A 25,787-nucleotide genomic window follows, 5' to 3' on the forward strand; every position below is an offset into this window, starting at 1 on the left:
TAAACATGCTTTTGTTAAAAAAACAAACAACGATGAGATAATTGATTCTTTTTTCTCAAAAAAATTCCAAAAGCTTTTTACTCTATTAATTAATAGAAATACAATCACACTATCATTTAGTTACTGTGTTGTATTCATTAGATGTTTAATACAGAGAATTAAAGCGCCTCGCTGATAATATAATTATTAGTATTTTACTTGTGAACTCGCACCACACAGTTCTAGTTTAATAAGCTAAAGTATGCAGCATTGCATGTCTCCTCAAATTAATAATGTAGCCTAAAGCAACCTGCTTTATAGAAATGAGTAAGAAACCTTCAGTGATATCATGTGATGTTTTATTTTCCATCATTTCTCTCTCTACCTTAATGCAAAAAAGGGGGTGTGGGTGGGGGTAAGAGGCACCTGCGCCTTTGCCCTCACCGTTAACGACTTTATGTAATGTTACGGTTGTGTGTGTGCTGCTGTTGTATCCCACGTAGGGCACGGAGGTGTGAACCAGCTCGGCGGGGTGTTTGTGAACGGCAGACCCCTCCCGGACGTGGTCAGGCAGCGGATCGTGGAGCTGGCCCACCAGGGCGTCCGACCCTGCGACATCTCCAGACAGCTGCGCGTGAGCCACGGCTGCGTCAGCAAGATCCTGGGCAGGTGGGTGAAAGATCTGCGGCCAAGCCCTGCAGCTGAGGCCAGGTAGGCTCTGCTGGGTGCGATGGGGAGGCAGAAATGTAGGGTGGAGTTGGTGGACAGAGCTGAATCTCTTAACATTATTATTTTTTTAAATGTAGACTTTCTCAGTTCTCATAAATGGCAGATGTACACGATAAGTTGAGTTAAAGTGTGGAAGAGGATATTGTGTTTATTTAGATATTCTGTTAGGCTACATTTTGACTCTTTTTTTTTTTCGTTTACTCATTTATGCATGATCTATGCACTTTTATTAATGCCTAAGGAAAGTCATTGGTTTGTTTTTAGATACCATGTTTATCGGTTTGAAGATGCTTGTTACACACACAAGTTTGATGTTTTGGAAAGTTTGACTTCTGCTCACTTTTCTTGTCAAAAGTAGTTTCCAGATAAAACTCCCTCGATGAATGTAACGCATGGAAGTATCATTGCGCTGAAATCAGATGAACCGCCTCTCAGGAGGATGACTGACGGCTGAATTAGCTGGTTAATACTTCAAACTATAATCGTCTCATTAGATATTTTTTTTGCAGATACTACGAGACTGGCAGCATCAAACCAGGTGTGATCGGTGGGTCGAAACCTAAAGTGGCCACGCCAAAGGTGGTGGACAAAATCGCAGACTACAAGAGACAAAACCCCACCATGTTTGCGTGGGAGATCAGGGACAGACTGCTAGCAGAGGGCATCTGCGACAACGACACAGTTCCCAGTGTCTCATCTATTAACAGGTAGGATCCCAACATCTAAATATTATCTCCAAAAATAAAATGAAAAATTAAATTAGGGAAAAACAACACAATTGCGGATGATTCCAATTTAAGGCACACAGTGTTGGAAGCGCAAATGGACAATCATGCATAACACAGTGTCTGTGCAATGGTGCTGAATGTGGTTTGACCAACTTCCTGCTGCCCCGCGCGCGGTGCCTTCCCTCCCGCCTGCACGCGCGGTCTCAGAGGTGCAATTCAATCTTTCAGACCAAACTCCCTCAACAATCAGCAGTACATCCAGGACTGAGTGAATCTGTCGAGATGAAAACCGATCAATATTCGGTGACCAGATCCCGTGGCGCTATAAAGCAGGCCAATTTTCTTTAGCACATCTAATGTGCTGCTGGATCTGAGAGAGACAGAGAGAGAGAGGGAGAGAAAGAGAGAGAGGGGGAGAATTCTACTTTAAGAAATTAAATAAATTAAGATAAGGGGAAGCAGGCTGACTTTAACTTCTAATATACACATTCGATAACAGACAAACAAAATAAATGTGCACTTCTTGATGATCATTATGGCCCATTATTCAATTCCATGCATTCAATTGTAGGAGATATCTTACAATCAATCATGGTGATGCATAAAAGTGCACTTTAAGATTCACCTTAATTGTGGCATAAACTCTTAAATAAAGCACTTATACAGCAAACATTGATAAAAAATATTTAACGAGTCAGTTATCAATATTTATAAAACTGTATGTCTGCAGTTTTCTTAAATACAACGATTATAAGTCAGATTGTCATATGTATTTACAATGAACTTTTATCATTATTCCTACTTCGAATCCTCAGTTTGTCTTAAAGCAATTTTTTTATGACGTTAAAAATCCATATTGATAAAGCCAAGTATCAGTTTTATCCTTTTAATCTGCATTTTTTACGAGAGAAAACAAAGACATGGAAACCTCCCATGAAAACCTCCAATATCAAACAAGTGTAGCACACTGTTTCTGCTGCAAATCTACTTCTATGATCACTGTCGTAAAGAAAGTCGCTGCATGACAATGATCATGTAAAAACATCCACATCCATCGAGGTGATTACAACTTTCGATGCTCCAAATCAGCAGCTCTCCGAAAGACAGTCATGGAGAAAATCACTACAGTTATAGACAGACAGCTACAGGAGGACCCAGGGCATCACCACCCCACCCCCCCCCCCCCACCCCTCCGAACCCCCCCCCACCCCCACACACACACACAGCAGAGATCCCTGGTGATGAACTTTGGTTAAGAGGCACTGTTCCATAGAGCCAGCATCAGCATTACATTTTAATGAGCTGATGGGAGAGCACGGACAGCTCCACACAAGACATCTTTTAAATAGAGGAGAAAAAAAAGGGCTGAAGAAAATTCATTTCATGCTTCGTGGCTGCTTAAAAAGCCCCATTTAAGGAGGCTCAGACACATGTATGTGATCAATTCAAAAACGTACATTAATATCATTAAAAGAGCCCTATAAAGTTATTTTTTTCAATTCCAATTAAAGCTTTTGATTTGGAGGGGAGGAGAGGGGGAAGGCTCCCTATGTCTTTGTTTACGTGCAAAATTAAATAGTGAATACAAAGAAGTGTAATTCTATCAGTCAAATACAGTATAAGAGCTACTTAGAGTTTCTATTAAGGCTCAGTGCTGATTTTTTTCTCTCTCCCTTTTTTGTCAAGCAGAAGAAGCGTGAATGTGCCGCTCTTTGCTGCATGCATACAATGGCGCACACGCACAAATCAGACAACTTTGTTTAGATTTAGCCGGCGTTTAATATTTCAATACAAGCTTCAATTTCTAAAGGAGCAGCTTAAAAAGAAATCCGTATAAATATTTATAGACTCCAGTCAGATTGCAGACTTTTTTTTTTTTTACTTCAAGATAGTTTGAAAGAAATCCTTGAAAGATTCTTTAAAAGTAAACCATAAGAATAGTTTCCTCTCAACAAACGAGGGCTTTCCCAGTTAGGATAATCCAGAAAAAAAAGGGCAGAACACTGGAGCCAGTCTTTTCCAGTTGGGTGATCCTGACTGGGGCCAGTGGTGGGCTTTCTGTGGCAGACAGTCTGACCTCAGGACTGTTGACAAAAGAGGACGCTCCATTTAAACACCTTTCCCCCTCGCATGCATTATTAAACGCTACAGAGATGGTGTTGTACTACGAGCGAGGGCCACCACAACCAACAAGTAACGCTCCCCTGCTGGGAGATGTAAAACAAAAAAGAAAAAAAGAAAAAGCTTTTCAATGGTGCTGGATATTATTGATTCAGAAGGAAAGCAATTTTAATATTTCTTCAGGGGGATTTTCAGCAACAGCCAGGTCATTAATTCATTCACACAAATTGCTTATTCAATATCAAGAACATGGATACCAAATAAAGTCTTTGAATTTATGTAGCATGCTCGAGTCAAAGGGTCGAATAACTGTTATGAGGCGAAGTGAAAAAAAAAAAAAAATTAAAACATCAATATGCACTCTGTGGAGAGCTTTGCCTCCAAGGGGAGTTTTTTCTTTATTTGTGACAGTGTTGGATTTACTCCTGTGAAGCCTTCTGGCACCTGCAGCAACGTCAACATCAACATCATCTGATGCATCTCTGAATTACATGGACAAAAAAAGAAAGAGGAATGTGGTTTTTGCTATATGTGCAATTTGATCTTGATCGTGGGCCTTTTTTTATCAACAGAAGGAACATATTCATTTTATTTAGCAGGGTAGAATCAGGATCTAAGGACAAATCATCATTGCTGATTTTTTAAAAGCATGTCTATTTTTTATTTATTTTTTAATCTAAGGAAATTCAACATACATCTCAAAGGAATAAAGCATGGATTGATGCATAATATAGAATTTTTTTATTTTGTATCTTTGTAGTAAAGTCAAAGCCGGTATATTTTCTGAATCCTTAGAAATAAACGTGCAAAAAATTAAAGGAATTTATCGTTGAAATCGATGCTAAAGGCTTTCAAAGACCCCACCTGACCTCTTTATAAACAGCACTCATGGCACACATGATGAATAGTTTTAAAGTTTACAAATTATTGTGACAGCTCCCTTTCTCCCCAAGTGCCATTCAGATTAAAGGAATCTAATGCTGGCGTAAGCTTGTGCAAGGCAATAAGGAACTATTGCTTTCCTGTCACATATAATTTATAGCTTTCTATTTGCATCTGTTTGCCCGTGTGACTAATCCCCAACTTTTTCTCCCCAAGCCCGATCAATACAACCTCATCCGCATTGGCACATGCAGGGGGCCGCTCGGTCCTACAGAGATGTTTGATCCGGGAAGCAAAGGGCTACTATAGGGCTGCTCCCAGTGAACCCACACACACACACGCACACACACACTGGGAGGAAGAGGGAAAGAGAGGGAGAGCTGATTAGTGCAGGCCAGGTAGAGTCAGTGAAGCTGATCATTGAGGTGAATTGATGTGATTTCATGCTTTGTTTGCAAGATCACTCAGACCAAAAGTGCAATGAAGACTTTTCTCCACACCTCACCTTTAAGTGCATCACCGAGAACCCTAACTCGTGTATGAGCTGCAGCTTGATGTCTTCATCGCACAATTATCTCCATACTCGTAGGGAAACTGTAAGCTGGTGTCAGAGGAAGTTTAGAGGATGAAGGAAGAGAGACGCCGCACTGATGACTGATTTCTTTTGCTCCTCAGGATCATCCGAACTAAAGTCCAGCAGCCTTTCCATCCATCGCCCGATGGCTCGTCCCTGTCGACACCTGGCCATACTATAGGTAACACAGCAGCTTACGACTTCATGGAAACACGGCACATGCATGCACTTACCGTGTGCACAAATCTGCTGTTGTGGATCTTTATTCAGTGATCAACGATTTATTGTCATTGATACAAACACGGATACACCGACTGATACCAATATCTAATTTGACCAACTTAAATCAGCTCGTAATCATAGCTGTCAGACGAAACATCAGCCAACTGATATGTTAATGAATTCTTATTTAAGTCCTTTTTCTTTTATGTCTGTAATATTTCTGTAACGATCTCATATAAATCCTATTTTAGCTGATTTTTGTGCAGTGATTTGTGTTTAACTGATGGGCCGATGATATTGTCTCATATCGATCTTGAGCGTCGCCATTGAATCAGTCGCATTATCGTCGACTTTATGGTTGCCACAAATACACTCTTGTTGTTCAAAGAATTGATAATGCCATATTGTGATGTGAATTGTGAATAGCAACGTTAGTTTCATCGGACATAAACAGTATTGGATAAATTCTTTTCCGTGCCCCCCCCCCACCAGTACCGAGCACAGCCTCTCCGCCTGTAACCAGCGCCTCCAACGACCCTGCAGGATCCTACTCCATCAATGGGATTCTGGGAATTCCTCGATCGAATGGCGAAAAGAGGAAAAGAGATGAAGGTAAGAGAGTTTCTCTATCTTCTGGAGAGTAAAAAAAAAAAAAAAAAAAAAAAACTTAAACCCAGCTCAGGATTAGCGCAAAGCAAATGTCTAAAATCCCAGAAAAGCTAAAAAACTAAAGAGAATTCTTTGCAGCTTTATGCTATAAAACCCACTTTGCTGAACTTGCAATTACAGCATTAAAAGCTGCCTCAGTTCCAGTAGATGACCCTTATAAAACACCTAAGTCTGAACTCTGTTACACCGCTGTGTCAATCTGCCAAGGAGGCTTTTGATTTGAAGACACGACCTCCGCTGTTGTCTCCTGCAATTAATCTTTATGGAAGTGATTAAAGGGCTTTAGATAATTACATGTCAAGATGATGTAGCCAACCACCCGGGTCAGTCAAGAAAGCCGCTATAGCTCTGTGGAGGGCTGTTTCTTTTCTTTTTTCCTCCTCCTTTAACAAAAGTGGCTGCACTCCTGCTGCTGAAGTAGTGGATATAAGGGGGCCTGAGGCGATATAGATTATTGGTTCTGTAAGCAATACGCTTCCTTAATGTCACCACATAAGTAGCTGATGAGAATAGCTAAACAGATGCACTGGTGTTCCGAAAGGATGTGTGTGTTTGGAGGGATGATGTGGCTGCTGAAAAGGGGGCAGTTATCTCAAAGAGGGTGGGTGGGGTGGGGGTGGGGGGGCTGAGTGCCTTATTTCTGCAGTGTTCTGGAATGAGAGCTAATCAGAGCACGGCGGTGGTTTACATAGCGTCTTCTTTGTTCTGGCGTTTTTTTGGTTTTTTTTCGTGGAGAAGCGCTGGGGTTTGCGGGGATATTGAGTGGAATTGATGTTTTTATGTGCGTGCAGGGGAGGGGGGGGATGACTAATGACCTGTCAGAGGTAGATTTCCTGGCAGAGATATAAAAACCAGCATGACGTGGACATGGCAAATGACATAATCAAGTCTTTCCCTGTAAGAGATGCAATCGCAGAGGCATAATGCAAACGTCTGGTGTGTTTTTTTTCCCCCCCTTTCTCTTTTCGAGGGGTTCATTTCCAGTCGTTCGAGGACCTCTCATATTAGCCGGGGTGTAATGTCTAGTCACTGAATGATAGAATGCACACATTTCTATGCAGATTGCTACTGAAGGGCAAAGAGGTATTAAAGGGCATGGAGAGGAGTAAGGTGTGTGTGTGTGTGCGTGTGAGTGTGAGAGAGGGAGAGCTGGCCTGTTTTGTGGAGGTCTTTCAGGTGACAGCGCCATGTTTCCACGGCTATTCAGTCTCAAATGATTCCCCTGATGTGCTGCCATTTCTGTGATTTAGGTGCTCGGCCACTATTACGATGAAAGAGAAGAAACGTACGTGTGTGTGTGTGTGTGTGTAAGGGTAGGACTAGCAGTGAGGGTGACGGAGGGAGCTGTGGTTCTTATATACTCTCTCTACAGCCAGCTGGTGCCTACCTGGAAGCACAGGGTCAGGGATACTTTATCTTTCCAAAACATAAACCCCAGGCCTTGGCTGCACACACATCAGTTGCAAAAGCAATGTCCTGCCTCGAGCCACGGTTTGTAAGAATAGTATATTACATACTTTGTTGCCCTGTAGACAATATTGTCCTGTTGCTGTCTTCTCTGAAAGTGTACCTTACGCCCCCCCCCCCCCCCCCCCCAAAAAAAAGAGAAACAAAAAACAACAGAATTTCAAGGTTTTGTAACCGTTTAGCTGACGTCCACAGCTGTTATTTCAGAAGTATTTTTCATACTTCCTGTAGAGAAACGACATGTTTTTTTTTTCTCATCGAGAACTTTTGTTTTTGGACATTGTGTTATGTTATGGTATATGTTTTGGAACATTTTCATGGCATGAAATATTCGAAGCCAACATTCAATCCATTTTCACATTTATTGGTCACATGGGGAGATCATGGGAAATGGAAGCGTTGCTTTTCTGAGGACTGTACAACCATATTGGTGAAAATTGGGAAACGTTGTGTCGCTTTATCATGAGCTCTGAGCTCTGGAGTGGCGACTTAACATGAACTCTTATTTTCAGGGGGTATTTTATAAAAGGAAATCATCACAGAAGTCATAATTTGCCGTTTGTAATACATACTATACCATATGTCCGAAATGGCCATGCTTTGCCTCCATGCGTTCAAATCTAATAACATACATACAAAGAACATAAGACATGTCAAACATGTATGAAGATGATCAATTGCTACCTAAACAAGAAACAGATCTTTCTCAAGAAAGGTGCTGTTGACGTAAGTTGTCCATATTTGAAAATTGCGGTGAAATTAAAAGTCAAGATGAAACATGTTTTGGATTCTATTGAGATTTGGCCGTTTTGTGTTTTAAGGCCTTTTATTCCCAGCAAAAATCTGTGTTCCCTTGTTGCCTTGTTGGCTCTTCAGATGTATTCCGCTTCCCTCAGTAGGCAGTAGTCTATAACCAGTTAATGTTTGGATTAAATTTCCTCACAGCACAGTTTGCCTGAGCCCTATTTAACTCGGTAAGCCTCATGATGATTATGGCACAGTCATTATCAAGGGTTGAAAACATGAACAAAAAAGAGGGGAAAGGGACAGGTTGGAGTGGAGGTGAGGTGAGAGAGCTGTGTGTGTGTGTGCAACACAAACCCTGGTGAAGTGAATTGGTTGTGTAGCGAAGGAGTATTTGTTTTAGGCACGCATTTTGTGGCTCTCTGCCAGGTAGCTTCTAAGTTTCCAAGTCAGCAGTGGCCTTAAAAAAAAAAGAAAAAAGAAGAAAAAAAAAAGGTCCCCCCATTACAGCAGGGATGTAGAGATAATGTAGTGTGACACACGTTATGTACACTGGGTCTCAGCAAGAAGAGCTTCAGGGACACAGGTGTCATAAGAGCCATTAATCTGCTATTGTCACGTGTTATTGCAAATTAAAAGTAGCATGTTACACTTGGCAGCCATTGTTGCGGACATACAGAGGGGGGCGGGGGGGGGGAGGTGGGGGGTAGAAAGAGGGAGAGACCTCTGGAGATGGTGACCACGGCTGTCCGCAAAGTGACACATATTAGAATTTGCAATTCTGCAGAGAAAAGCTATTACCTCACAGATTAACAGCCACGACTCCTCCATCTCCCCCCCCCCCCCCCCCCAGTGCTTCTGACACGGTCGGAAAAAAAAAACAAAGAAGAAGCTGCTCCTCTCAGATGTGAAGCTTTCATACAGTCTGTAATGTTTAAGAACAAATCCGCTCTTATGGCTGTTTTGTTCACCTTCATGTCATGACTCAGTGTTCGATCGGGGCTGAATTAACCCACGAGCAGACATCTCGAAGTTTTTTGAGAGCATGTCCATGAAGTGTGTCCGCTCTTTTCAAAGTCCTGACACACGTCTGTTCAAAGCAAACCTCCGAACTGCACAATCAAACCTTTTAATTTGACCCATTCTGAGCTCTTTTCTCACTTTGTGCCGCTTTCTTCTTTATTTATGAGAAAATCATCGAGAGAGAAATTTCATGATAAGATGATCATCATATATTTAAAAAAAAAAGAAAAGAAAAGCCCAACAACAATAGCCAGTGGCAGTCAGAATGGATGTGATTCTGTGCTTCAGTGGCTTTTGAATTAATTATTTCTTCTCTGTGAGCGTCGTGAGGACTGAGCCCGATGTGTGTGGATGGAGATGAGTGATAGAGCGGGCCGCCGTCACACCCTGCTCTGTGTATCAGCATCTGTTTTGGGGGAGAGGAAGAATCAACAAAGGAACTCTGAGCACTGCAGAGTGTCAGCACCTCCAGTGCAGAACATGTGATTAATAAAGCCTTTAAAAGCTTAGGAACAGCAAAGTAAGCCCTGTTTAAAAAAAAAAAAAAGTAAAAAAAAAAAGGTCGTAATTTTCTTATGCTCTTTGATAGACAGCCGTCGCTCTTTAAAGACACTTCAATTTGATCACGATAGTGAGAAAAGACGCAGAATCCCACGTTTAAAAAGCTCCAAAACGAAATATTTGGCAATTTTGAATAAGTGATTTTCCAGCATTTTCTCATTAATCTTCAATCTAATCTCTTCCCACAACGATCAAAGACCTGTCGAGGCGTGTATCAAACAAATTCAGTGTTTCATTTATGTTAACATAATCCAAACACTCAATTAGACAAAACCACAATGAGGCTGAGTTCATCCAATTTGTTTTCATTTCATTTCATTAACCAGGAATTGAATTAGGAGGGAAGTTATGAAGGTGTGTTATTGTGAAATACATCACAATGTGTTGAGGGAATGAGCGAGTATGTATGTTGACATGTTTTTTAAACATGGAGCCAACGGAGGGATTGGGAAGGAGGAGGGGGGGGAGTTGAAGCTCATTCTTTAGAGAGGAGGGGGGGGGGCTTCCATGACCTCAAGGTGCCAGCTCACCTCCTCTTTCCGACAAAAAAAACTCAATAAGTCTCATTTTATTGTGTGAAAATGTCAACCTTTATTTAAAATCCTTCTCTCTCCTCGAGACGATTTTCAGAAAAGATAGCCTGACCACTCAATCTGCACTTCATTTGTGATAATTGTTCTGTTGTTGTTTGGCGGGCAGTCACTCAGACTCACTCCCAACTCCCCTGAGCTACGTTGGCTAAAGCCTCCTGCTAGGGGTCTTGACCTCTGGGTGCCGAACCCGCAGAGAGGAGTCTGCTTTATAGAGCTGGTTATCTGATCTGATGGAGGCTGCTCCCTCGTTACCGGAGTGTTAATACGGAGCCATGTCAAGATGAATACACTCAACTACAACCCGATGATCAATAAACGACCACAGAGCGGGACAAGCGTGTAATGCACCAACAAAGCCACTGTGGCCAAACAGTAGCATAATGGGTGCATTTGGAGATGTCCAAATATTGGAAGTGACTTCTGTAGTGATGAGACGAGCTTTTCAGGCCGACCCGAAAACATTTTCCAAAGGCTCAACATTTGTTTGAAATGTATCAGCTACTAAAAAGAAAAAAACTTTGGAATAACTTCCCTAAATTGACGCGACATAAAATCTATTTTTAAGTATACATTTTTCACTGTTTAAGTTACATTTAATAAGTTCACAGACAGAAAAGATCTATGGAAGATGAGGTAAGGTTTGGGTTAAAATAACTGCTTGACAAAAGTAAAGAGATCTTTGTTGACATGGTTACAGTAGCAACCACAGAGGACGGGGGATTAGGGATCTATTGTTGTTGAAAGACACCAACTTAGACCAGAAAAACGTGCCGTTTGGAGCAGTTTATTAGAAGTCTTGTGCTATACTTTGCTATCCAAGAAATAGTTACGTTTGCATAGCACTGATCGACATATACAAGAAAGCAACCTAAATCTTCAATGTGTCACCAGAAGGGTCTTCATCGTCGCCGACTTGTCTGGTGGGATCGGTATTTGGGAGGCCAGATGGGTTTTGTGGGAGGAAGAGTGTAGGTTGACCCAGGATGGTTTGTCTTGTGTGTGGGAAGTGTATTCCTCAGTGGTTGAATGACAAATATGGTGTGTGTAAGTGTGTGTGTGTGTGTGTGTGGTATTGATCAGGTTTTGTGGCTCAGGCCGGCTGATGGATAGTAATTAATGACTCTATTTGCGCTGGTAGCAAAGAGAACAATTGAGTTTGATAAAGTGACATGAAGCAGCTATGGGAGGTGAGGGCCTTTAACTGAGGCTGAGCAGAGTAATGTTTCATATTTAGTTCCGAGCTGTTGGTATTTTTTGTCATGTGTCGAGTGACTATTTTGCAGTTTTATCGCTAAGCAACGCCAATCACCATCAGGCTTTTCCCTGAAATGACAAATGATTCCTCTAAACTGCACCCAACAGTGAGTCAATTTAATGAATTCACAACAATGCTTCATTCACAACTTTCTGTCCAAAACATGTCAAGAAATGAGGTTAAAACCTTGGCAAATGTCAGGACTTAATTATGGGAAAATGTGTGTAAATAATAATGAAGAACATTTTCCACGTTGTGTAAAAACAGAAATGTAAAAAAAAAAAAAAACGTCATTCAGTGCACGCAAACGTTCAAAAGTTGTAAACGTGAAACAAGCCACAGTCATGGGAACACTAGTGTTTGCAGCGCACTCTTCCAGAAAGAAAATTGCAATAATCATTGATAATAAATGAAGAGGACAAAGGTTTTAAAAGATAGAGTGAGGGAATTAAGCCTTTTGTTCTTTAATTCATGCGACTCAAAATGGGGAGTTCTTTTGATCACACTGGAAAGAGAAGAGCTGGTGTGAAGAAGTGAGATTGGTTAAATCAAGAGTTTAATCTGGATTAAAACAGTGTGTATATACATATGTCATAGGAATGCACCAATCCGTCACCTGTTGCAATCGAACTTTTCACCCCACTGTGTCAAACTCATGTAAGGAGGAGGACTGGGATTGCCATGGCCATTCAGATCTGATTATGCAACTTTAACTGTTAACAATCTGGAAAATCAGTTACCACTTCCAAATAAGTCATGCACTCATTTGTGCTGTGAAAAACAGAAGATATCGTTTACGAATCAGAAATAATTTGTTGTCGGACATTTTTGAAGGTGTATTTTTTTTTTTTTTTTTTTTCGAAGCCCAATCCCAGGTTACACAGACTCACACATGCTCAGGCACACACACACAAACGCACCGTTTTATAGCTCGTTCACAGGAGAGCCAGGTTCATCCTCTGGCCTCAGCCTGAGAAAAAAAGGTCAAGCAGCAGAATAGAATGGCAATAACCCTCCAAAATGGTACTATCACACAGACATGATTGATCAATTGAATTCCATGGCAGAGAAAAATGTGGGATTAAGTAGAGTATTATACGCACAATGAGTTGAGGCATGATGTTCATTTCAAGTTCATTTCAGCTCCCTCTTGCCACCAGATCAGGCAATCAATAGGGGCCTTGCATATCATATATCACCGCTCTCCCACTGAGAGGAGAACATAATCTGCCGCAAATTTAGAATGACAGATTTGTAAGGGGGCTGAAGCTTTCTGCGATCCAGGGAGGAGACCTACAGCCACTGCAGCCAGGAGGAGGTGCAGTGGGTGGGGGGGTGTGTGTGTGGGGTGGGGGGGGGGGTTTGATGGAGGAGGAACGGAGGGATGGTGGTCTGTAAAGCAGCACACGCAAGTGACAACAGGAGAAGCGAAGGCATCCTTCTCCCAACAGTGGGGTAATCAGGTCAGGAGTCAGGAGAAAAATTCCTGTGTTTTGAGAGCGGGGTGATTGAACTAGACTGTACAATTGTATTCAGCCTCTTGTCCTCTGCCCGCTGTTTCCAAATGGAACCGCACACTTGCAGGGGATAAAAGCAGAATTGAATTGTGAAAGGGAAATTGTGCTTTTAAGGGAAAAAAAAAACTGCCTTTGATTTCAGCAAGGGTTTTGGGGAGGGTGGAATCCCCTGGCTTGAATGGGAAAAAAAGGGAACAATAATAGGCTAGCTGCTGCTTTCATTAGTATACATGCCTGCCTTAACATGTATATATTTGCAAGTGATGGTAATCCATCAATTACCAGAGGGCTTTCAGATCATGATGTTGCTACTGTGATTGGGGGGGGGGGGGGGGGAGCCTGTGTGATGTAGCCAGTGGCTCACTCCAGCCATTAAGAGGCAGAAAAAACCCACACTCCATCCATTCCTGTACTCCTCAGATCTCCCACAGAGGAGGCACAGAGGGGGGAAAAAAAATAAAACATGAGGAGAATATAAAGTGCATATCATGAAGTAAAGGCCAGCTTCCCGGGGTCAGTGTCTCGACTGTTGCTCTCTCTTCTTGTAGATGGTTCAGATGGTTCTGGCCCAAACAGTGATTCTCAGGGTAGTGTGGAGAGTTTACGGAAACACCTTAGGGCCGATGCCTTCACCCAGCAGCAGCTGGAAGCGCTGGACCGGGTCTTTGAACGCCCCTCGTACCCTGACGTCTTCCCTACATCGGAGCACATCAAACCTGAACAGGTCAGTAGCAATGCAACTCGCCACACTTTATAAACACACGCGCACACACACACACAAAATGTGCATGTGATGATGAACAAATATTTAAAAAAAAAAAAAAACTGTGACAAATATTACCACACCGCCCAGAAAACAAAGCTAATTAAAGAAACGTCTGAGATAGCCAAGCACTGGATTACAGTCCCGCATGTAAAATGCTGCAGGGATCACCAGGAAAACTCCCACACGTTATTGATTTTGTGATGAAAAACACATTCCTTGTATCCCCTATAATTGAGAATAACAGTAAGGCAACAAGAAATTAATCAATACCTGCATTTTTTCTTCATTTCTGCTGTTATCCAACTGCTGCTTCTTGGCTTTCTTATTTTCCAACCCTGCGTGATATGTTGACGTTTCATGACTGACGCCATCTTTATGTATTCATGGAATGGATGTTTGAAACCGTGTATCGCTGCTCCTTCTTTCCTCCCATCCATCCTCATTAAAAATAATAATTTAAAGGCATTTGGGGAACAGCCACCCCCATGCAAAAAATAAAAAAATGCCAGAAAATAGCGCTTATTAAAAGCTCTGGGTTTATTTCAATGGATAACCTTTATTTACTTTCATTATACTATTAAATAACAAGAGACTATTAATTTCTCCCACCAAACAGCAAGTAGGACCCATAAAGCAAAAGCAGTCGCCTAATTGAGTTCATTTTAATTTCTTTCCAATCGGGGAGAATTACGCAGGTGATAAATCAGGGGGACAGGCCTCACCTCCAGAAGAGGGCCTAATTTGCAGCTAATTACAAAACTGATTTCTACTGGAAGATCAATACCAAAACGAATTGGAAATGACTTGCAATCACAAAGAGCGTCAGGGAGAGTATTAAACGGCAGAGGGGGGAAAAAGGTGGACTAAAAACAGGGAGCGAGTAAGGGGGGGGGAAAAACGAGGCCAGAAACAGTCTAGAAAAATCAGGTTTAATTTAATGCAATATTAATCACAGCACTTTCCCTTTCATGGGCGCCTCACACTTTTTTTTTTCTCCTCTGGAAAATGTGGCCCTATTAGCCAGTGTCTGGGCTCTGTAGTGAGGCATTAAAAACCCATTCTGGAGATGCAAAACTCAATGGATTCACCCCTCCCACACTTCTGCTAGCCATTTGGTCATCCCTTTCAGAGCCATCTTTTCAGTTTTCCCCCTTCTGCCCTTTATCTGCATGATAAAACGTCTGTTTGGCGTCTGAAGCCTATAGAATAGAGGAAAACATCCGACATTGTGCCAGTGAACAGTTGTAGCAGACAATTAGAGTTTATCGGAGATAGTGGCAGACAAGAGTGGGGTCACAGGCGTCCCCCCCTGTGGGAGAGCGCGGCCCACTGAGCCACTCAGGCTCACACTGGGCTTTGGACAAACATTGTCAACACTCAGACTCCGGAAGTCTCATCTCATTAAAGAAAACCTCCAAACATCTGCCAGGGTGACTTTAGCTGTTTTACAAAAGGAAACATGACGAGGAGAGAAAAGATAGGACAAGATTATTTTTGGATTGAGTAAAAAAAAAAAGGAAGTAAAAAAAGGGTCACTTCACTCAATTTACTAATGGGATTTTTTTCTTTCTTTTGTGGAGTAAAAAAAGCGTTGATGTTTGTTTGTCCCAGTTACTCTGGCTAATCCGCAAACTTGGCTGTGAACATCCTTTACTGGAACTGCTCAGGAAACAATCCTAATAAAGTGATTATTGTTGATTATCGCGAGTAAGTAGGATGTTGTTTACAGAGAGATGTTTTGGCACCAAATGAAATACATCAGGCGTATCGCTGGGAACCAAACATCTCTACTTCAGAAAGTATGCATCCAGCGTCAGGTCCAATCCTTTTACCCTTTTTGAATCAGTTTCTGCTTTGTAATTCAAAGTTGCTCATTGTCTGACTTACTCAGGTTTGAGCTACAGTAGGAAAAAACACCAAACGAATATAGACGTTTATAAAATAAGAGTTGAGTTATCTTCAAGTACATAATTCACCAAGTCTTTTGCACTGGTACTCTGTTAACTCTGGTATCATATTGGCCCTAATATTGGAGAGTGGTGCACACAATAACAAAGCGTATGGTTGTCCATGGCTGCACAGATTTAGTTAAACTACATTACAGTTTGGTGGGATGAAACTTGCCTTTGACACCTAAACTCACACAATACGTGAAAAGCTCAAACAGCTACACGGTGACACGGAGTTCAAGTTGTAAAAATGATTCTATTCAGGGATGAGATGTCATGAAATTTAAAAGGTGGTTTAGACTATATTTAAAGAAAAAAAAAAGAAGAAAAAAAAAGGTGAATGGTGTCCCTCAAACAGGCCACATGGTGTGCCGCTAACAAAGCAGAAGTGCTTTCTCCCTTGGCTGATCAGGGGTAGCACTGCAGTCAAGCACAAAGGGCCAGCTGACGCCTTGGCTTTTCACTCATCTCAAAATCCCACTTCCTCTCAGACAATACCAAAATACATTCATGATATGCTTGAACTGCCACCCTGCAGCTTGAACACACACACACACACACACACACAAACACACATACACACACAATGCTCTCATACAAATTTATACTCGCGCAGGCCTGTGTGGAGCGCTTAATGGAGGAGGAGAAGGGAGGATTTCCATCTAGGTATTGTTTGGTTGTGTAATGATTCAACTGTCCTTTTCCCAGGCTAATGAGTACGCGCTCCCTGGCCTGAATTCCAGCCTGGACGAAGTCAAGCCCAGTTTATCCTCTAGCGCCAACCCAGACCTGGGCCCCAGCGTGTCGCAAAGCTACCCTGTAGGTAAGATCAAGTGCCGCTCAGTCCGCCTTTATGCTGTCGAGCCACAGCTTCAGCTGAGGGTTTTCTTTTTTTTCAACACTGTAAAAGAAAAAACCATGCTTGTGCAATTGACATTTTCTTTTTTTAAAAGAAAACGACAAATTATTAAATGTGTGAAAATAAAAGCAAACCAAAAAGTTAAGTGTGAAGACTTTTTTCATACCATTTCACTCTGAGCTGAAAAGGTGGTACGATGACGGGATAAAAGCTTTTAGCAGCTGTCCTCAGCCTGGTTTTTTTTTTTTTTTTGCTGAGTTAGCAGGGCGGCGAAGAGAGATTGTGGGGTGTGATGGGGGCGGAGGGGCTGTTCAGTCACCGCTGGACAAGGACCTTTGGGTGTCAGCACATCAGAACTGACTGTGTATCAGAGCAAGGTCTCACCGAAAAAAAAAAAAAAAAAAAAGGAAGGGGAAAAAAAAAAAAAAAAAAAAAAAGGGCCACCATGCAGGACGGACTGCTTGTCGACTGCTGTGTTGCTCCTGTGATTTGTTCGCGCGGGAGACAGTTTGTGTGTATGGAAGAACGAGTAATGTGCCTCTGTAAATACGCTCTGGCATTTCTGCCGCCTAACTCTTAACACCATGATCATTTATTTCACCCTCCTAGTTCTCTCTCTCTCTCTCTCTCTCTATCTATCTCTATCTCTCTCTCTCCTCCTCTTCCTCTCCTTGTCACAGTTAATGACTGCCTGGCTAATTGAAATATTGTTTCGTTGTTGCCGCGTTATTACCAAGAAGAAGGTTAAGTTTACCGAAAGTTTACGATGACTGTCAGAGGGCCCTGAGATTAATATACAGAGCTTTTATTAAAATTCATATAATTATGCAGCAGCCATCAAAGGCAATGAGTTCTGTGTGGGGGAGGACAAGGTGATTGAAAATTGCAGCAGCAGCAGCAGCAGCAGCAGCAGCAGCCCCCCTTCTCAGATGATAGCCAAGCAGTGTTATGAGCAAAGAAAGGGCCCTTTTCTCATTAATATGTGGGAGGTAGATTTCCCCTGTAAGGCAGGAACTCCTGAGAAGAAAGGTGTGTGCTTGTGTCCCTTTTATACAAGCGTGGCCCCTGCAGGAAGCGGCTCTGGGTCTGCGGGAGGCTTTTGTTTTCCACCTTGTTTCCAAGGCGCTGAGGGACGGATGTGTCGAGGGAGAAAGATGAGATGACAGTGAAGTTCATCAGACACTCGTGTAAGAGTGACGTGACGTTTCGGATGAAATTTAAAAAAACAGCATTGGCAGGTTCCATGTGGAGCCTGCGATCAAACACAGGGTTCACATGGACTTGAGCATCCTGGATATGAACCGTATCCCGGTTTCAATCACATTCAGGATATGGTGTTTACATGCACACAGACAAACCTGGTTATTCGTACCCCTGTTTTCATGATAAATACCAGTATTTACTACTATTCTACTAATTTTTCTCTTAATTCTGATTTTATTTGCGGCAGGTTACTGTGAGGTCAATTTTTTTTTTACAAAAAAAAACGCAGAAATTTTTAAATCACAGAAACATGAGACCGCTGTGGCGTACTGCGGGCGTCTTGTAGCCTGTTCACCACAGACTGGAATTGTGGCTTTCTCCCATCAAAATGTTCCGGTTATATCTCATCCTTAAAAGTTTTCAAAGACTAAACTCAGTTGTCTTCATCGTTTCGGAAGTACGATGCTCATACCGACACCGCCACGTTTGTTTGGAAAAGTCTCTCGGCTGAGTTTGCGCTCGCACAGGTAGTCGCCGTCTGTCAGAAACCGAAGGGAGGCAAACAAACCGCTTTGAGTCAACATTACGGCAGTTTTTGAGAACTTTAGTCGGTTTAGAAAAAACATTAAAAGTCGTTATCGAACAGAACCATCATCATCACCATCATCATCATCAATATATAATTCATGAAAAATTCCATCAATATTTTCAAATGTTTCATTTTTATCCACACGTGAAAATAATGATGACGTTATCCAACACTTTGGCATGGGTCAGCATTTCTGCTGTCTATCTAATGTATTTAAAATCGCCCACACAGTTGTCTTGTTACAATCCTCGTGAACTTAGTGAATACTTTCATCATCTTCTAAAAGTCCACGTCCTTCTCTGCTGTTGGAGTTGACTTGGGCGAAGAGAAATGAAGCATTCGGAGGTCAAACTAATGGAACAAACATGCCTGTGACTTCTACTAATTAGTATTTAGTTAGTGGCTCCTCGGCTCTGTTTTCCCTCAGTGCTTGCCTCGCTGGATATTGGGTGATATTCAGGTGTGTGGTCTCTCTAATGGCTGAGTATTACAGTTTACTTGCCAGAGATAAGCCTACCAGAGGAATTTTAAGCCTTGCAAAAAAGTAGTAAATTATCTGCAGTGTTTAGGCTGAGATCCAATTTCAAATTAATTGTGTCTTTACGGGGGAAAGAGCTGGAGATTATGTTCATCCTTAAAATGTTTTTGAACACCAATTAAAAACGCCTGCAGTTATTGATCTTGTTGATTTTATGTGCTGGAATTTGCATAATCTATTAAAAATGAATGATTCATGAGGTGCTCATTGCCAGAGATCGGGATTCTCTGTGAGTTGAAAGACTGGAGATAGAAATCTTTTGTGTCCTCTGCTTATCCTATTAGGTCTGAAAAGTACCTGCAAAGCTCAAATAAGAAAGGGATTTAAGGCCTTTGTGCCCATCATCGAAATTCAGAGGCAAGAAGCCGCTTCCATTAAAACTGCTTTTTTTCTTTTCTCTCTCCCTCTCCTCCACATTAATGCTGTATTAGCTGCTAAATAGTCCCTCTTACCCCATAAAAACACCAAAGGGCTCCATGAATATGTGGAAAGGACAATTGCATATTGTGAGGTAATTTCTATTGTTGATATGGGAAGTCATTTCTTTGATGAATTCCCTTCGAGAGATGGATTTCATCTCTTCTTATTCTTGTTCATTCAAACTGCTTGAAATTCAAATAGTGTGAGCGGTGGGTGAATTTATGAAAAGCGGAAGGAGGAGCTCGGAACTTTTTTTTTGTGTATTTTGAGAAATAAATGGAGAGATGGCCTTGATATGGCCAATTGTCCACTATTTCTATAGAGAGTTTCTGTATTTCCTGAAATTAGTCAGAGCCCACCTGTTCTCTCGCTGGTGCTTCAGACTGAAGAGGCATCTTTGAGCACTGAGTGGATTCCCTTGAGCACTCAGTGGGAGTTTTTACACATCTCCACTCAGAGGTTGCATACTGAAGACTCTTTAAACATATTCCCTGCTGGGCCTGTTAATGGAGGCCTCCAAAGGCTCAAAGCCCAAGTGTCAATGACAATTCTCCTCCTCAAGCAGCTGCTTCTGTACGCTCCTTTATCCCTTCCTGTCAGCCCTCGAAACAAACCCTCATGCAGGAAACACAAACTATCCACAATCAATTAGGCTGAGTGAGAGCTCTGCACAGGAAGTATCAAGACCTGCCGTTGTCCAGTGAGCAGCGAGCAAAGATCAGACAGTGAACATGCCGTCAGTGACGTGTGGCCTCATGACAAACTGCTCGCCTGTCGCCCCCCAGAGGGGGACACGCACGCCCAGGCCTCGAAATTAATGCTTATTTCGTCTTCACAAAAGCAAACTAACCTTTGAGCACACATTTGATAATGAATGACTTTCAGCCGGCGTTTGGGGAATTAAAGCAATTTGGCTCTCCAAACATTCTTTACTTAGTTGTAATTAATTAGGGTGCTGAGATTTTTTGGCTGGTGATAAATTGCCCCATTCTGCATATAGCCTAGAAAATGGAGGTCAAAGATTTTGTGGTTGTTGTTGTAGCAAACATGAAGGTGTCCCTGTCATGCTAAATTTAATACTCTCGCTCGAAAAAGAGTCATTCACAAACGACTTTGTTACCGTGCCAAATAAAGAGGTCACCCTGCTTTTCTGTTTTGGTTTTTAAGAATCCAACTTGATGTTATTGTGAAACCGGAGAATAACTTTTCTTGTCATGTTGCTGCTGTGGGTTGAGATAAATCTATAAATCTTGTAACACGTTGGCAAAACAGCAGTGAAACGATTCAGAGAATAACTCTAGTGGTAACTCTGTCATTACTTCTCACATTGCCTCTTTTTTTGTTAATCCCTGCAACAAGCCAATTCTGAAAACGAAGAGGAAATCAACAGGCTTTTGTAACAGCAAACCAAAACATCTTCTGATTGATTTATTTTCACAGGGAAGGAAAAAAAGGGGACGGGGAAAATAAGTAACTTGATTTGTTGGCGTTCAATCAGAGACAGTAGACAATATAAAGAAGGCCATCTTTTAATGAGAATCTGGACACACATCTCTGTTGAAAAAAACAACAAAGGCTAGCAAGCAGCTAATGAGGCTATCATTGCTGTACAGAGAGTCCTCTAAACCGGCGCCTCTCTGAAAGAGGCGCTTTAAAGCGGACATAAAGCAGCAGTCACAGAGCTGCTGGCAGTCACTGCCAACTGTATCCTGGAATATACAAATAAAGGTTCTAACAGAGGCTGCAATTATTATCGCTATGAAAAAAAACACACACAATCATTTCAGTTTGTTGACTAAACCAAGAGCTAAATGGGTAAATCAGAAAAAAATATTATATTTATATATATTTTCTATGTTATTTAATTTTTTGCTCTTTGTATGTTTGCAGATCAAAATCTAAATGTCTGATTTTACCAAAGAACTAAAAAAAAAAAAAAAAAAACAAGCTAAAATGTATTTTATTGTGCTTTTGTGTTCCAAATTAAAACCAATTCTTGAACAAGTTGATAAAGCTTAAGTTGAAAAAGTATCCATACTCTGATTCAATGTGCTGGATCGCTATCAGAGCTGGTATTGATCAGGGTTTGGTCAGATGTGATGAAACCACACTGAGTAACGTTTTCTAGCTATTCACTGATTTCTTAAACCATAAGAAGGCCAAACCTTGAAAAACAATATTATAACAATTAGCATAAATGCTAATGGCCTTTTGGTGTATGAGTGAGTCAACTTGAAGAAGTGATGCACTGATAAGTCAACATTGATCAGTTTGTTCTGAAGTTTAAAGAAGGGGGGAAAGATGTGACGAGGTAAGGAAACAAGGACAAGGACATTTCTTTTTTCTCGTCTTTTGTGACAATACTGCAACTTTACGGCCAATAAATGCACTCCATGCACAGCAGCATATCCAGGTTTTTAGAATATAATAAGAAGATGTACCATTGAAACAGAACCGATCCTCCTCATCATGGTTTTCATCTCTTTCAAGAGAGCTAATAATGAGATAACCGTGCTTACTCTTATTCAACATGTATGACTGCTGTAGCTGCTGCAATAATAGTAATGAGAAAAAGATTGGGTCGGTGTTTGCTGAGAGAGTTAGACAATAGTTAGCAATGCACACACACATCACACACGCACACACAATGGCCTCAGCCCTGCTGGACCCCCCACCTGCAGCACTCCCCCGGCTCCCTTTGACTTATGTGCACTGGCTTGTGGCTGACTAATTCTTATTAGAAATGAAAGGTCCGGCATGACCTCACTCTCCTCTCTAAAGCTCTTTAACTCTGCAGCCCGCCAGTCTCAGTGACTTAACCAAAAGACACATCTCACCAGGCCCAACACAATACGGCTATCAGTGCAGAGATTCACAAACAATAGAGAACAGCTGTTCAGTCAGACTGAGTAGTTTCTCTTTTGATTAAACCCATGATCAGAATTGGAAAAGCTCCATTTTTACATTTATTATAAAGAAACCCCCCCTTATAAACGAATTCTCTCCATTTTTTCGGGTTTTACACTTTAGTTTGACTGCTACTTTAAGACTTTAGCAAATCTACAAATATTTTCCGTGCTGGAGGTAGTGTTCAGGTTCTTAACTTTAAAGAGAGAAGCATCACCTTTATGAGAAATGCATGAGTTCAAGCCGTGCAAAAAAATAAATTTGTGCATGTAGAGCTGCACAGAAAAACAATGGAAAATAATAGAAACATGTTATCAATAAAGATCCTTTTTGGACATATTGTTGGATCAAGCATTCTGTTAATGGTGACATTTGAATATCAAAGGCTCAGATTGGTTATCATTTCCCAAGTTTTTTTTAACATTATTTATTGCCTATATTAATAACAATGAAATATATTCTACAACTACATCATACTCATCATCATCTTGCGTAAAAATAATCTGAGAATTTATTGGTGACGCTGAAATCTCGATTTAGAAACAGAGATTTACTGGAAAATACTTAAATTAAAGAACCTAGAAAATAATTTAAACGTGTTTTTTTTCTTGCTCTCCTTTTTCTGCACAAAATACATCAATAAATTGGTGCACCAACTGCATAAATTGTCACATGAAAACCTCCTCAAAAACAAGTCCTGTTGCTGTTTTCACAGAATGTTTGTGTATTTCTGTATTTCATTGTCTGGGATAAGTGTATAAGCAAAATAAAGATATGTGCTATATTGTCATCAAACCACAAAAACTGGAAGTTCTGTAGACTTCCAGGCCTGCCTTCCTTCATCTTCACTAGTTTCAATAGCCCCCCGGCCCCTGTGGCCCCCAAGTGCCTGCAAGTTTATAGATGCTACTTCCAAAAACGTATGGGCTCGGTGGCTGGCCCTCAATTAAACGAATACATTTTTATGAAATTACACATATGTATCTGAGGTCATAGCCTCAGTTGAGCTGTGGTTTATGATCTCATAAGCAAAGCTCATTGGCTGAAAAATTCAGTTTCTGGCATTAAAACAGAAATATGATTTTGTACTAAAGAGGTTAAGCATTTCAAAGACTCGTGTTCTGTGTTGTATAATCAGTTGAAACCACAATTATCTTGATATGTTTTCCAGATCTTTCTTTATATACTAAGGGTGACATCATTAGCAGAGTCAATTTCAGATGTTTCAAATGCGGTGCAGGTGCATGCAACTGACACATGACAACAAAAAGTATTTTTTTACTCAATTCTGAATGTTAACAGTTCCCCACCAGTCTTTGAATGAACCGTATGTTTCAATTACCATGACAATAAACTCTCTATATGAAGTTCATAGCGTGTATACGGACTTGCGGACTACACGGTTTGGACGTCAGTTGTCCTTTGGCGTTATGGTGTGTTTCATCTTCGGATTCCTCATTAAAGCTCCATTTGAAGAGGATTTTCCCTTTTTGAGTCCAAGTGGCCCTCACAGCTGACAATATATAACAGGGGCCTCTCCTACCCCGGCCCCTGTGCAGATTGGGGTTACGTGCCGTTGTCCAAACGTCCTCGTGGTCAGCGAGGACAGCCCAACCGTCACTCTTAATTACAGAGCTGAATATCTGCAGGGTGACACTGTGCAGAGGGGCCGGTGTGCTCGGACTTTACAGCCACAGAGGAAAAAAAGGGAGAGAGAGAGAGAGAGGTGCCTTACAGGAGTCAAGCTGGCAAAGGCTGCCATACTTAGGCAGGTCTGAATGGTGTAATGAGGACGCACGCTCATGGGAACTCTTGGGAGTTCAGTTCTCTGAAAGCAGCTGTTGTCATGTTTTTAGTTTGCTTGTTAGAGGCTGAAGCGTTCCGTTGTTTAGTGACAAGTTTAAAGGATCGTCTCCTACACATTTGACATGGACTGACTGCGCCTCTGATTGGTTACAGTTACAATCTAGTCGATGTGCAGGCTGACGTGCGGTGGTTGCATTTGTCATAAGTGATAAAACATTAGTTTTAAAAATGGTTCAAATTTTGAAATTCAGTTATTACTCAGAAAATACAAGATAAAAAATAAACAAATTAAATTAGGCGCTGTTTTCTTTAACAGTTTAGAGATACTTCAGTATGTTCTCTACATGTCTCCCACACCAAAACATGATTTACCTCATTACTTTATCGGATGGTTTTCAGGATAACGTTAGAGAAACTCGATTAATCGAGCTTAACCAAGAATTATGTAAAGAGGGGCTTTTATTTGCTTTTTAAATAGAGGCATCAAAACCTTGAGGTGCACTTCAGAGAACTGCAGGAGCACTTGAGACTTTTGTAAGTAAAATTAAAATATATGAACGTAATATCAAAATATTATCACTAAACTTCAAAAATGCATTAGCTAAGTGTTTAATCGTGATGGTACAGTCTAAATGTTTAATGTAAGACCAAAAGGTTCCAGTTATTTGTTGGTAGATCGACGGTAGATTTTATTTAAGGGGTATCTAACTAGCTGCTGTATATCACAACATATTTTAAACTTAAACTGGAGAGAACCAATCACAAAATAGAGGGCAGGACATAACGTTGGGATTAATTTGATTGGATTGTTAGATTTGCAGTGGTATAAAAAATAAGTAAATGAGTGCAGGATGAGTCATCAGACATTTGAAACTTTTTATGGGGATAGTAATTATGCTTATTTTGATGTAAAAACAGGAGAACATTGATTCATGGTACAAAGTAGCTAACAGGTACATGAAGCCAGCACAATTCACAGAGTTTTTCAGTTACAGGGTCGGTTGTGATTTAGTACATCACACACTGATGGCATAGTGCTTCATCCCTCCTCTTCATACAGGCTGTTATTCTAGTGAAATATATTTGTATTGATCAGGGGGTACTGGACTGAATCAGATATTTTTAGAAAGTACATAATATAATGTGTAAAAACAAATCATAGGTCTGAAGTGCTGTTTATCTACTCTTACCTGAAGATCTGGAACCTTCCAAAAGTTTAGATCTTTTTCTCGAGTTGTGCTGAAGAGATTTAACTCCAGGACAAAAGAAAAGTACTTATGTAATTTCTTTGTTTTCTGTTGTCTTTCCAGGTCGAGATATGGCCAACACAACCTTACCTGGGTATCCCCCTCACGTCCCCCCCACAGGCCAAGGCAGCTACCCGACCTCCACCCTCGCTGGAATGGTTCCTGGTGAGTCACAGGAGACGTCTCTGCTTGATACCGTTGTTTTGATCTGTTCAACAGGCGTCATCAGCCTCAACTCAAACTAATGTAGAAGCAAAGGGTAGAGACTTTAGAGCAAAATTTAACAAAGAGACAGTACACATTGGTCTGTTGAATATTCTTATATTATTTCAGTGTGTCTGAGGAAATAAGACAGGCTGAATAAGTGGTTAAAGACAGAGAAGAGGACTGTCCTTTTTCCTGCTTCTCCCCTGCCTCATCGGCTCGTTATCCTGTCCGC

At 41.2% G+C, this 25,787-nt stretch overlaps 1 protein-coding gene across 1 annotated transcript in view; it reads left to right on the forward strand.

Annotated features, from left to right (window-relative positions):
• Positions 1–448: 448 nt before the first annotated feature.
• Positions 449–25,787, forward strand: part of pax2b (paired box 2b) — a gene marked incomplete at its 5' end in the record, with an annotated part of 29,885 nt that continues 4,546 nt past the window's right edge. Inside the window, 7 exons of the mRNA XM_079372323.1 lie at positions 449–648; positions 1,218–1,415; positions 5,115–5,194; positions 5,728–5,847; positions 13,613–13,788; positions 16,488–16,602; positions 25,412–25,513. Of these exons, the coding sequence (XP_079228449.1) occupies positions 449–648; positions 1,218–1,415; positions 5,115–5,194; positions 5,728–5,847; positions 13,613–13,788; positions 16,488–16,602; positions 25,412–25,513 (991 nt within the window). The remainder of the gene's footprint in view (positions 649–1,217; positions 1,416–5,114; positions 5,195–5,727; positions 5,848–13,612; positions 13,789–16,487; positions 16,603–25,411; positions 25,514–25,787) is intronic.

This window comes from Symphodus melops, assembly GCF_947650265.1.
Source record: "Symphodus melops genome assembly, chromosome: 21".
NCBI lineage: Eukaryota > Metazoa > Chordata > Actinopteri > Labriformes > Labridae > Symphodus > Symphodus melops.